Genomic DNA, 12,183 nt, shown 5'->3' on the forward strand with positions numbered 1-12,183 from the left:
TGGATGTGGCTGAGGCTCAGGGAGCCCAGAGGACCTCGGACCCAGGAAGAATTGTTTGCAAAGTTGAAGGGCCCCAGGGATCACCCTGGCCAAACCCTCACTGCACAGACGTGTAGCCCGAAGCTCAGGGAGGACAGAGTCCTGTCCAAGATCCCAGGCTTTTTCCCCGAGTCTCCAAAGGATCTCCTGGGAGGCACACTGGCCTTGACAGAGCCCTGGCCGAGGCTTCAGGATGGACAGGCGCGCAGGGGGGTCCTGAGGTCTGGGATGAAGGCTGGGGAAGCTCCCTGCGGGCGGCCAGGGCTGGGTACACAGCTCAGAGGCCCTGTGGGGTGGGACCCAGGGACCAAGCCAGGCTCAGGCGCACGGGGACTCACCTGGTGAGGCCAGCAAGGGCCGCACCAGCCAGCAGCAGGACACAGGCCAGGGCCAGAGCGAGGAGGCCGCCGGGGGGCTGCTCACCTGCAGGAGAGCGAGGGAGGACATGAGGCCCACCGGTGCCAGCCGCTTCACTCACTCCTGCCCCTACTACTGGGCCTCCTCTGGGAAATGGAGACGCAAACCCTGCCCAGCCCCCTCCCAGGGGTGAGGCTCAGAACGGCCCCAGACCCAAGCCCTGCATGTGGTCTGGTCATCACACACGGACGCCAACTCCCCGCACTGCTGCTGGGGTTCTCATCACAGGCTCCCGGCCTCCCAGGCCCCACAGACCCTGCTTGGACCCCATCACTGTCCCGATCACACTCTGGCCCTTGTCTGCCAGCATGTCAGGCCCTTTCCCGCCAGACTGAGAGCAGCTGGAAGGCAGTGCCTGTATCTGACTCATCTCGGAGTCCCTAGGCCCCTAACACAGGTGCTGGACAGGCAAGAGGCTGAATAAAAATTGTGGATCCCTGTCAATGATACACGACGTCTTGCACACCCCCCAGGATGGGCCGCTCACTACCTGTTTTGGCAGCTAATTTTGATGTCATTCACTTTGTTAGAAGAGCCCTCATTACACTGAATCCAATATCCCTTTGGCCCTCCTTTCAGGACTGGGTGTGAAGAGGCCGCTTAGGACTGCTGGGCAAGGTGGGGAGGGCTACTTCGTTTGGGCAAGGCCAGCATCAGCCTGGGCTGGCCCGGTGGCAAAAGGCCAGGCCCATTCTGAAGAAAGGACGCTGACCTCCACTGCCACAGGAGCGGGGCCATCCCTTCCTTCTTCTTCCTCGCCTCCCTCCCTTCCTCCCTTTTCCGGAAGGCCAAGAGCTGCCTGTCTGCCCGCCGAGGAGCCTCCCCCAGTCTGAGTTGAGTCCAGATAACATGAGCCGCAGTGAACACCTTGGAGGACTTATTAAACTGCTCTACGTCGCAGCGCACTAAGCATCTATCCTAAGGACGTCACGGATTTCAATCCTGTTATTCTGCACAACAGCCTCGGGAAGGACGGGTGGTCATGATCACGATTTTATGGAAGAGCAAAGAGAGGGACAGGCCACAGTCCGTGAGGGGCAGAGCCTAGGCTGGCACCCGGGCAGCTTTTCTCAGGCATCTGGGCTCCCAGCCACCACCCACCTTGCCTCCCACCCAGGCTCCTAAGAAGGCAGCTCAACTCACGACCTGGAGGAAGTGAGGGAAGAAGCAGAGACAGGAAAGCGGGCCGGGGCTGGGGAGCGGCCAGCACAGCGGTTCTGAAGCAGGAGCGTGGCTGGTGTGCTCAACGGGAGGGCAGCGCAGAGTGAGCCGAAGACTGAGGGCAGGGAAGCCGAGGGCGGCGAGGGCTCTGGCTGCACTCTGGGTGAGACGGAGCCTCTGCAGCCTCCGGGCAGGGAGAGCCTCCTGCTGTTTGACGGAGGATGCTCCAACCTGCTCCAACCTGGATGAGGTCCAGGGACAAGGGCAGGAGCAGAGTGGCCTGTTGGGAGGCCACTGAGTAATCCAGTGAGAGATGGCGGGGTAGAGGGGGACCTGGATGAGAGAGGAGGCAGGGGAGTGGTGGGTAGGGCCCTGGTTCTGGGCAAATTCTTTTTTTTTTTTTTTTTGTCTTTTTGCCATTTCTTGGGCCACTCCTGCGGCATATGGAGTTTCCCAGGCTAGGGGTCTAATCGGAGCTGTAGCTGCCAGCCCATGCCAGAGCCACAGCAACGCAGGATCCAACCCGCATCTGCAACCTACACCACAGCTCACGGCAACACCGGATCCTTAAGCGGGCAAATTCTAAAGCTGTGTGCTGACAGGCTGGGCATGGGGTGTGAGGAGGGGGTGCCGGAGCCTTGGGCAGGCTGCGATCGCCACTGCCTGCAATGGGAAAGACGCTGGGAGGAGGCTGGGCAGACCAGGAGTTCAATTTCAGATAATGTCATATTGGAGATGCCACCTAGGCATCAGAGCATCAAGTAAGAGGGGACACTGAGAGGTGGCAGGATCCTGAAGGACACATCGTCCCCTGCCTCACAGAGCCGATGCTCTTGAAGACCAGCCTCAGGCTCCACGCTCCAGGGGCTACTGTCTAGTGGCGGAGACAAGGGCAGCAGAGATAACATCACGCAACGTGGTCAAACCCATGATGGGCGCAGCCAGGGGCTGAAGGAGCCCGGAAGAAACCTTTACAAAACTCCTCCTGCATCAGCCCTGGCTCGCAGACCTCATGCTCTGACAGGGGTTCCTTCCTTCATTCAGCAAATCCATCAGCAAACATTTCTGGAGCATCCCCTGGGTGCTGAGCTCAGTGCCAAGAATTGAAGATGCGATGGCAGATGAGGTTCACGGTCACTGCCAGCACCGTGATGCAGCTCACCTTCTACTGGGGGTGGGGGGTGAGGGCTGGTGCTCTAAGCCAGTGCAGGGACCATGGTTTATTCACTCCTCCATCCCGGGGGCTGAGCACAGTGCCTGGTACCTAGTAAGTCCTCCATCCATATTTGTGGAAGAAAAGAGGGGTAAATAAACAGGCAAAGGCTTCTTTTTATGAGTGCCCACCAGTCTGGGGAGAGATGGCATGGGTCCTTTTCAACATAGGACACATACCCTACGAAGCTGTGCCCCAGGGGCTGTGGGAAACACAGAGGCAAGGCCCCCCAGCCCTGACTGCAGCTGTTCTGGAAGGAAAGGAAGGATTTAGCCAGGCAAGGTGGGGGCACTCTAGGAAGAGGAAATGCATGTGCACGTGGAAGCCCAAAAGGTGGCAGGTGTGTTTGGGGAAAGGTGAAGAGGAGAAGCGTGGGGAGATGGAGCTGGAAGAGCAGCAGAGCCTAGGTATGGATGGGGTGGCTGCTGAAGGCTTGGGGCAGGCAGGGATGTAAGCAAGTCTGGCCAGACCTAAATTCATCCACCACCAGCAGTAACAATAACCAGGTGTGCATCTGGGGCTGGGGGTGCACTTGTGTAGACATATAGGTGTGTGTGCACTCATCTCTGCTGATGCGCTTGTGTGTCTGTGCAGTTTTGTCAAAGATGAGAGGCCGGGTGGATGAATGGCAGGAATGAGAACGTGTGGGCCTCCTGTCTCACACTCTCCCGTGGTCAGGAGGTAAAAGGAATTCTGTACTGGGAGTCGATAGACTAGGGGCTCCCTGTGTGACCTTGGGCAAATCACTTAACTGTTCTGAGCTTCACTTTTCCACTGGGACATGTGGAGGACCTTGTCACAAGGCTGAAGTGTAGTTTAGGAGGGCAGAGAGCTAGGAACAGGCTCTGTAAGTGCTTTGGCTCTGCTTGGCTGAGGGGAGGCCTTGCTAGTCTTCCCTGAGGCATAACAACCCTTGGTTCAGTCTTATCAATGGAGGGTCAAGCCTCTTCCTTGTTCCTGCTCCTTCCCCTCACCTGAATGTCCACATGGAGAGCCTTAATGAATGAATGATGGATGGATGGATGAGTGAATGATGGCTGGATGGATGAGTGAATGAATGCTGAATGTATGGGTAGATGGATGGATGGATGCATGAGCGAATGAATGATGGATGCATGAGCGAATGAATGATGGATGCATGAGCGAATGAATGATGAATGGATGGATAGATGAGTGAATGAGTGGTGGATGGGTGGATGGATGGGTAGATGAATGGATGGATCATGAGTGAATGAATGATGGATGCACGAGTGAATGAATGATGGATGGATGAGTGAATGAATGATGGATGCATGAGGGACTGAATGATGGATGGATGGATGGATGCATGAGTGAATGAAAGGTGGATTAGACAGACGGAGGGACACATGAATTACCTCTCATGCATAGCGTGTTGGGATCAAACCAGCAGCTGGAGTCACGTGCCAGAGGGACGCCTCCTGGAAAGTGTGTGGCCCTGCCCAGGGACTGCACCTGCCACGTGCCTGTGTCCAGGATGTGAGTGGGGACCAGCTGGCTTCCCCGACCATCTGTGTCCAACACGACGTACTGAGCCAGCCTCCTGCCCTTCTCATCTGTCTGGATCCTCTGGCTAAAACCAGCCACATCCAGAGACGCTGTGTGGCCCCCTAAGGGGGCTCCTGAGAGTCCTGGCCCACGGCTCTCAGAGCGGTTCAGGGCGTGTGCCAGCAGGACAACGGCATTGTAGATGGTTCCAAAGAGCGGGGACACCTGTGAAAGAGAAGGTCTCTCAACCTCAGAACCCCAGGGCATAAGCCCGCAGGTATTTCTGAGTCCTGGCCCTTCTTTTAGTCCACTACCTCGGTCCCCACGCAGAAGCCTTGCCATCTCCTCGGCCACCACCATCGTGGCAGCTGCCACCCCACATGGGCATCTCAAACTCACCCAGTATGTCCCAAACAGAACTCCGGGTTCTGTAGGGTTCTTCCTGGCTCTACTGCACCAAACCCCACTCCCCCAAATTTCAGGAAATGGAACGACCACCTGCCCAGGTTCTCAAGCCTGGCACCTTCCTGGATCCCAGCGCCTCTCATTCCCTCTTCCAGGTCATCATCCAATCTTTTCGGCTTTATTTCAGAATCGATTCCCAATCCAACTGACTTTCCCTACCTCAACTCCTGTCCCCTGGGGCCGAGCCCCCCTCACTGCTCACCTGAACCACACAGGAGCCTCCTAAGGGCCTCTCTGCTTGCCCTGGCCCTCCTGAGACCACTCCCCATCAAGCAGCCAAACCATGGCTTTAAAAAACAGAAATCAAATCTTTTCTTACTTCAGCTCTGCTGATGGTCTCCCTTTTCATTTATGATAAGTTCAGACTCCTTACCCTGATTTACAAAGCCTCACAAAACTATGGCGTTCCCGTTGTGGTGCAGCGGAAACGAATCCAACTAGTATCCATGAGGATGCAGGTTCGATCCCTGGCCTTGCTCACTGGGTGGGGATCCAGCCCTGCCCTGAGCTGTGGCGTAGGTGGCAGACAGATCCCACGTTGCTGTGGCTACAAGGTAGGCCGGCAGCTGCAGCTCAGATTGGACCCCTAGCCTGGGAATCATATGCTGCGGGTGGGGCCCTAAAAGGCAAAAAAAAACCCAACCAACCAACCCAACAAAAAGCTTCACATGATCAGGCCCCGAGACAGACACACACACTCACACGCACACACACCTATGAGAGAGAGACAGGTACACACAGTCATGCACCCAGGGAAGGCCCCGCCTGGGTGAAGAGCACCTGCACACCGGCCCGCGGCCGCACACCCCGGGCCCCACGAGGGGCCGCGCTGACCCACCTGCTCTGGGTCCAGGCGCGCAGCCCCTCCGCCTGCACCGGCCGCTTCGAAGGCCTTGTCTGCCGCGCCGGACTCCAGGCTGACGGTCAGCACCGCATCGTAGGCCTCCCGCAGGGCCCCGCCATCGCCCAGGGCCGGGTAGGAGCGGTTGCGGAAGGGCAAGGCGAAGAGCAGCGTGTCGTAGGGCAGGAAGACCAGCCTGCCGTCCGCCAGGCCCCCGGCCCACGCCCGGCTCAGCAGCGCCGTCTGCTCAGAGCCGCCCAGGAGCGCCGAGTGCATGCACAGCACCACGCCTGGGGGAGAGGCGGAAGCTCAGCCCGGAGGCTGGGAGCGGGGCTAGGAGCTCAAGGTCCACTCCGCCCCCTCTGATGCCCCGCCCCATCTGATGCCCCGCCCCCTCTGATGCCCCGCCTCCTCTGATGCCCCGCCCCTCCGTGCGAGGGAAAAGCGGACTTTCTCCTTTTCCTGCTCCCCCTGCAGCGATAATAGCCAAGGTCACCAAATCTGGGTGTGACTGACCTAATGGGGAAAAAAAAAATCCTCTCCGCTGAGGATACATTTGCGTTAATATTTCTCTTCCACCCTTCCCAGCACATCGGTGTGAGCGACTTTCCGCCCTCCCTCGACCCCACTGGCTCTGACGATGGCTGCTATTTATTGACGGCTTGCTCTGTGTTGTCCTAAAGTACTTCGAGAAACATTTCGTCATGCAATTTACAACACAGAAAAGTATGTTCTTCGTGACCTCTACTTTCAGAGGAGGAAACCAAGGCACAGAGAGGTTAAGGAGTTGCCCTAGAACACACAGGCCCCAGGGTGAGAGAGCCAGGGTTGGAATCTGGGCAGGCTGGCTTCCAGCTTATCGTCTTTTCGTTTTTTAAGATTTTTTTTTTTTAATTTAGATGATTTATCATTTGCAGCAACATGGCGGGACCTAGAGATGATTATACAAGTGAAGGAGCCAGGCAGAGAAAGACAGATATCATATGATCTCACTTATATGTAGGATCTTAAAGAAAGGATACAAATGAACTTACAGACAAAACAGAAATAGACCCACAGAGGCAGAAAACAAACTTACAGTTACCAAAGGGGAAGGGGAGGAAGGAAGGGATATATTAGGAGTTTACTATATATGAAATAGGAGTTCCTGTGGTGACCCAGACGAAACGAATCCAACTAGGAACTAAGAGGTTGAGGGTTCGATCCCTGGCCTTGCTCAGTGGGTTGAGGATCCAGCATTGCCGTGAGCTGTGGTGTAGGTCGCAGATGCGGCTTGGATCTTTCGTTGCTGTAGTTGTGGTGTAGGCCGACAGCAACAGCTCTGCTTAGACCCCTAGCCTGGGAACTTCCACATGCTGCAGGTGTGGCCCTAAAAAGACCAAAAAAAAAAAAATATATATATATATATATGCTATATATGAAATAGCCAACAAGGACATATAGTATAACGCACAGAACTATACTCAATATTTTGTAATAACCTATTAGGGAAAAGAATATATATTTAAATATATAAAAATCATTTTGCTGTACTCCTTAAACTAACACAAGATCATAAATGAACTATACTTCAACCAAAAAAAAAGAAAGTTTGTAAATCAGCTATGCTTTAATTAAAAAATTGTTTAGAAGAAAGGAACGAAAGAAGGAAGGAAGAGGGGAAAAAAACATGTGACAGGAAAGAAATATTTGCTTAAAATTTTCGATAATTTGAAATACCATAAAACTCACCTTTTAAAAAGTGTGTAACTCGGTAGTTTAATACACATAGTATGAAACCATCACCACTGTTTAATTCTAGAACGTATTCGTCTCCCCCAAATAAATCCTGTGCCCATCAGCGGTCACTCCTCGTGCCCCCTCCCCCTAACCCCAGTCATCCTCTGAGCTGCTTTCTGTTTCTATGCATGTGCCTCTTCTGGACATTTCAGGTCAATGGAATTGAACAATATGCAGGCTTTCATGTCTGGCTTCTTTCCCTGAGCATAGCGTTTTCCAGATTCTTCCATGTAGCAGCCTGGATCAGTGCTTCATTCATTTTTATGGCTGCCCAGTATTCCACTGCATAAACATAGCCATCTGTCTTGGCTCGTCCTCTCAACCGTGGCCCTAGGTGGCCTCTTAAAGGTCTCAGTAGACATGGCTACATTCCCCTTTGCCTTCCTCAAAGAAATGGGCCCAGGAAAATAAAGCAGCCGATTTCATCTGCAGGTACCAAATGGGAAGGGCAGAAGGGAAACCCACCCGAGGTTAATGGTCTCTGCATCGTGGGGCCCTGACCAGGGTTGCAACCCCAGCCAATAAAGGACCGCCGCATGCCCGTGACCGGGGCCCTGGTTCCTACTGAAATCCCTTGCTCCAGAAAATCCAGGAATATGGAACCACCAAGGAAGACCAAGGGTCTCCTTGACAAGGAGGAATTCCTAACCAAGAACGGGGGCCTGAGAGCTCCTAGTCCTGCAAACATCAGAGCCTGGAGCCCTGGACTCTGCTGAACCCCCGGGGTGGGCACGCTATGTGGACCATAGCCGGGAGCCACCCCTTCCTGACCCCCAAGTAATAGGGAGAATCCACTGGGACTGAGTGGAAGCAGAGCCAGAGCTACCTTGGTCACATCTCTGCCCCACTTCTGTCCCAGCTTCTGCCACACTGCTCCTTTCTCTGACCAGTCAGAGGCGCTGTTCTGCATCTGGCCACAAGGGGGAGCAGACCCACACATGGAGGGAGGTTAATCCGCATAGACGACAAGCCCGGCTCACTACCTGCAGGGCACTGTTCCCAGTCCTTTATCTGCAATAGCCCATTTCATCTTCACAGCCTCAGGAAGTAGGGGCTTTCGTTAATCTCATGTCATTGACAAGGAATCTATAGCACAGAGAGGTTGAGTGACTTGCCTGAGGTCACACAGCTGGTAGGAAATGGGGCCGGGAATGGGATCCTGGTGAGTTGATTCTAGAGGATGTGCCCTAATCACTCTGCCTTCTGACTTCGAAAAGCCAACACCGTAACCAGAACTCAATCCCCTGCCCACAGCCATGGTGCTCCAGCCCCGTAGAAGTGGCCATTCACTCTCCTGGTCCCGCTGGTACGCTACCCCATCCCTTTGCTCTAGCCGCCCCCTCTGTCTGGACCGCCTTCCCCTTGCCTTCCACCTGCAATCAACTCCTCACATTCAGTCCCTGCCCTGGTGTCACCTCTGGGAAGTCCCCCAGCTTCTGGGCTCCTCTGTCTCCTGTATCCACATCTGTCTCCCATCAGACTCGAGCACCTCACTGCTGGGGCCTGGCCAGCTCCTCCCCATGCCCCCCGAGCCCAGCCAGGGTCAGACACAGAGCAGTGCTCGGGGACCTTGGCTGAATGAAGCCTGTACCCTGTGCTCGGTCACATACACCTGCTCCTCGTGACCCTATGAGGTCGGTCACTTGATCCCCAACTCACCTACTGGAAAGCTGGGCTCAGAGAAAAGAGGCGCCCCTCCTGAGGGCTGGTGAGCCCAGGTGGGGCCAGGCCTCATCCTCCACTCAGCTCTAACTCACTGCCACACAAGCTCAGAGGCTGCCATCCTGCCTCTCCTCACTGGTGCCGCCGCCTTAGCTCCCTCAAAGATGGAACTTGGCAGTTGGGCTCAGTGCCTCTCAAACTCTTGCCAGCGCCAACAGTAAGAAATATGTCTGACCTTGGTGGGCTTGCAAAGCTGAGTATATGAGTACACTCGCAAAACTGGAAATTTCGCAGAATGATCCCTTCCCGGCTGCCCGCACCGCACTCTCAGCTAAGGTCCCTGCTGTCTTCCAGGTGCCCCCTCTTCTCTGGACCTCACCCCACTGTGCCCCTCCCTGCCTACTTACTTCCTTAAAGACAGGTCAAGTGCCGCCTCCTCCAAGAAGCCTCCCACATTCCCCAGGGTCCAGCCCCATGTCCACTTTTGTTCTCCAAGCCTCCACTCCCTGGGGTGACCTTGGCCTCTCTGTCATAACCACCTGCTTGGAGTTCCCAATGTGGCTCAGCGGGTTCAGAGCCCAACTAGTATCTATAAGGAGGCGGGTTCAAGCCTGGCCTTGCTCAGTGGGTTAAGGATCCAGCATTGCCATGAGCTGTGGCATAGATCACAGAGGCAGCTCGGATCCAGCATTGCTGTGGCTGTGGCGTAGGCTGGCACCTGCAGCTCCGATTCGAGCCCTAGCCTGGGAACTTCCATAGGCTGCATGTGCGGCTATAAAAAGAAAAAAAGAAAAGAAAAAAAGAACCAGCCACTTATACACCTGTCTATCACTCAGTCATTCCCAAGAGACCAGCCAATCTGCCTGCCCTGCTCACCCAGGCAACCCAGCACCCAGCACAGCAGGGGCTTGATAAATGCAGGAACCGACAAATCCATGAAGGTTCTGATTCTAACTCCAGGAAACTAAGAACGGCTCTAAAACCCTTCCTGGGGCTCAGGTCCTGCTACACTCTTGTTCCATTGACAGCGCCAGGCAGGAACCAAGAAGCCCTTGGCTCCCACTCCGCAGTTAACACACGCGTCGGAGCTCACAGTCTGACTGTACCGCTTACCAGCTGTGTGATTCGGGCAGGCCGCTGACCTTCTCTGAGCTGCAAAGTGCAGACCTCAGCAGGACTAGCTCGCAGGGATGCTGTGGGGTTAACTGCGGGGCTTTTGTCCAAGATCTGGGGTAAAAGCCGTGTGAAGTGCTCAGTGGCCATGTGAAGTCCAGGCTGCCCGTGGGAGGGCACTTACCTTTCAGGCCATCCACTCCGCACAGCTGCTTGAGGATCTCTGTGACGCCCTGCTCCCCAGGTCCCAGAGAGGTCACCAGCCGCACGGGCAGCCCATGGGTTCTGAGAGTCATGGCCACCTGCCGGGCGGTATCCCGCCAGATGTCCTGGTGGGAGGACACGATGGCCACGTGAGCCCAGCCAAAGTGTCTCATGACGGACAGCAGCACGTGGGCGGCCGAGGGCAAGGTGGGCGCCAGCTCACCTCCTCCCTCTGGAGCCCCACACGCCCAGGAGAAGAGGGTCTTGCCCCGGCTTTGGGCCAGCAGGGCTGCCGCTGGGCAGAAACCAGGATTGACGGGGCCCGCAAAAGCATCTACAGTGTTCTCGTTGGTCAGGAAAGTAGCCAGGGCGTGAGCCATGTCACAGCCCGTGGGAAGGACCACGGAAGCCAGCCGTGAGCCCCGCGCCAGCGAGGCGTCCTGATTTGCTCGGTCCACCGCCAGCTGGGCAGCCACACTGGGGAGGGCCTGGGCAAAGATGGGGTCACAGTCCCAGGGACCCAGCACCCCCAGAGTGAAGGTCCCCGCCCCCCAGGCCAGATCAAGGCGAGAGCAAGCCCACAAGAGAGAGCCAGCCCACAGGAGAGGCACAGGGAGAAGTGGCAGGAGAGGGACTGTCCTTGGACGGCCAAGCATAGACCCCCAGGGGCCCTGGCAGGGTGGGCCGGCCTTCCCGTGCAGCGGTGTCCAGGACCGACCTTCAGGGGTCAAGCCCCCCTGCAGTCCTGGGAAAGAGGCATAAAGACAAGGATTGCTTTCTAGCATTTTCTGCCAGTGCTTTCGGCATGATTTGGAGACAGACACCCCTCCCCTCAGAACCTTAGATTCCTCATTGGTAAAACGAGGATTTGGAGCCATGATGTCCAAACACCTTTAGCTTTGGGGGCTTCACACACACACACCCCGCCCAGGACTGGCTCACAGGCCCGCGATGCTCACGCAGGCCTGGGCCGGAGCTCGGTGGCTCACTGTGGGCTCCAGGTTAGAGCTGGCCAGACCCGGATCACTCCCTCCCAGCCGCTGAAGCTTCTGACGTGTCTTTTCCTCCATGTGGATCATGAAACCGACTTTCTGGAGCTACGGGGATGGATGATTCCGTGACAAAATGTGGAGCCCTTAGCACAGTGCCTGGTGCTCAGTGTTCAAGAACTCCCAACTCTTTCCACCTACTGCTATTATTTCTTCCCTCACTCATCCTCCGGAGGGGGCCGAGTTCTCCCACTCAGCTTCCCCTGCCTCCTGCCCTCAAGCCCAGCACCATCCACAGCACTTAACTCTGCCAGACTCCGTGGGCCAGAGCACAGGCAGGGGCTGGGTGTGGGTAGCTCCCTCTGCTGTGCGTTTGTGGCTCGAGGGCTATGCCATAGCCCCATCGCCAAGCCCTGTTCAAACAAAGGTCCTTTTATGTCCATTGTGTACAGATGAGGAAATCACAGGACACTGGAGTTCCCGTTGTGGCGCAGCGGAACCATGAGGTTGCAGGTTTGATCCCTGGCCTTGCTCAGTGGGTTAAGGATCTGGCGTTGCCGTGAGCTGTGGTACAGGTCACAGATGTGGCTCAGATCCAGCTTTGCTGTGGCTGTGGTGTAGGCCGGATTGACCCCTGGTGGTGGTGCAGCTCTGATTAGACCCTTAGCCTGGGAATCTCCATATGCTGCAGGTGCAGCCCTAAGAACAAAAAAAAAAAAGGGAGTTCCCGTCGTGGTGCAGTGGTTAACCATGGAACCATGAGGTTGCGGGTTCAACCCCTGGCCTCGCTCAGT

General features: G+C 55.8%; 1 protein-coding gene across 1 annotated transcript in view; it reads right to left on the reverse strand.

The window, feature by feature from the left end:
• LOC125112069 (guanylate cyclase D-like) overlaps positions 1–12,183 on the reverse strand; it is a 72,805-nt gene that overhangs the window by 27,036 nt on the left and 33,586 nt on the right. The window contains exons 4-8 of the mRNA XM_047754329.1: positions 11,347–11,497; positions 10,381–11,145; positions 5,640–5,932; positions 4,207–4,561; positions 378–462 (exon numbers count right to left, since the gene is read on the reverse strand). Coding sequence (XP_047610285.1) covers positions 378–462; positions 4,207–4,561; positions 5,640–5,932; positions 10,381–11,145; positions 11,347–11,497 — 1,649 coding nt within the window. The remainder of the gene's footprint in view (positions 1–377; positions 463–4,206; positions 4,562–5,639; positions 5,933–10,380; positions 11,146–11,346; positions 11,498–12,183) is intronic.

Source organism: Phacochoerus africanus, chromosome 11 (genome assembly GCF_016906955.1).
Source record: "Phacochoerus africanus isolate WHEZ1 chromosome 11, ROS_Pafr_v1, whole genome shotgun sequence".
In the NCBI taxonomy this organism is placed as follows: Eukaryota; Metazoa; Chordata; class Mammalia; order Artiodactyla; family Suidae; genus Phacochoerus; species Phacochoerus africanus.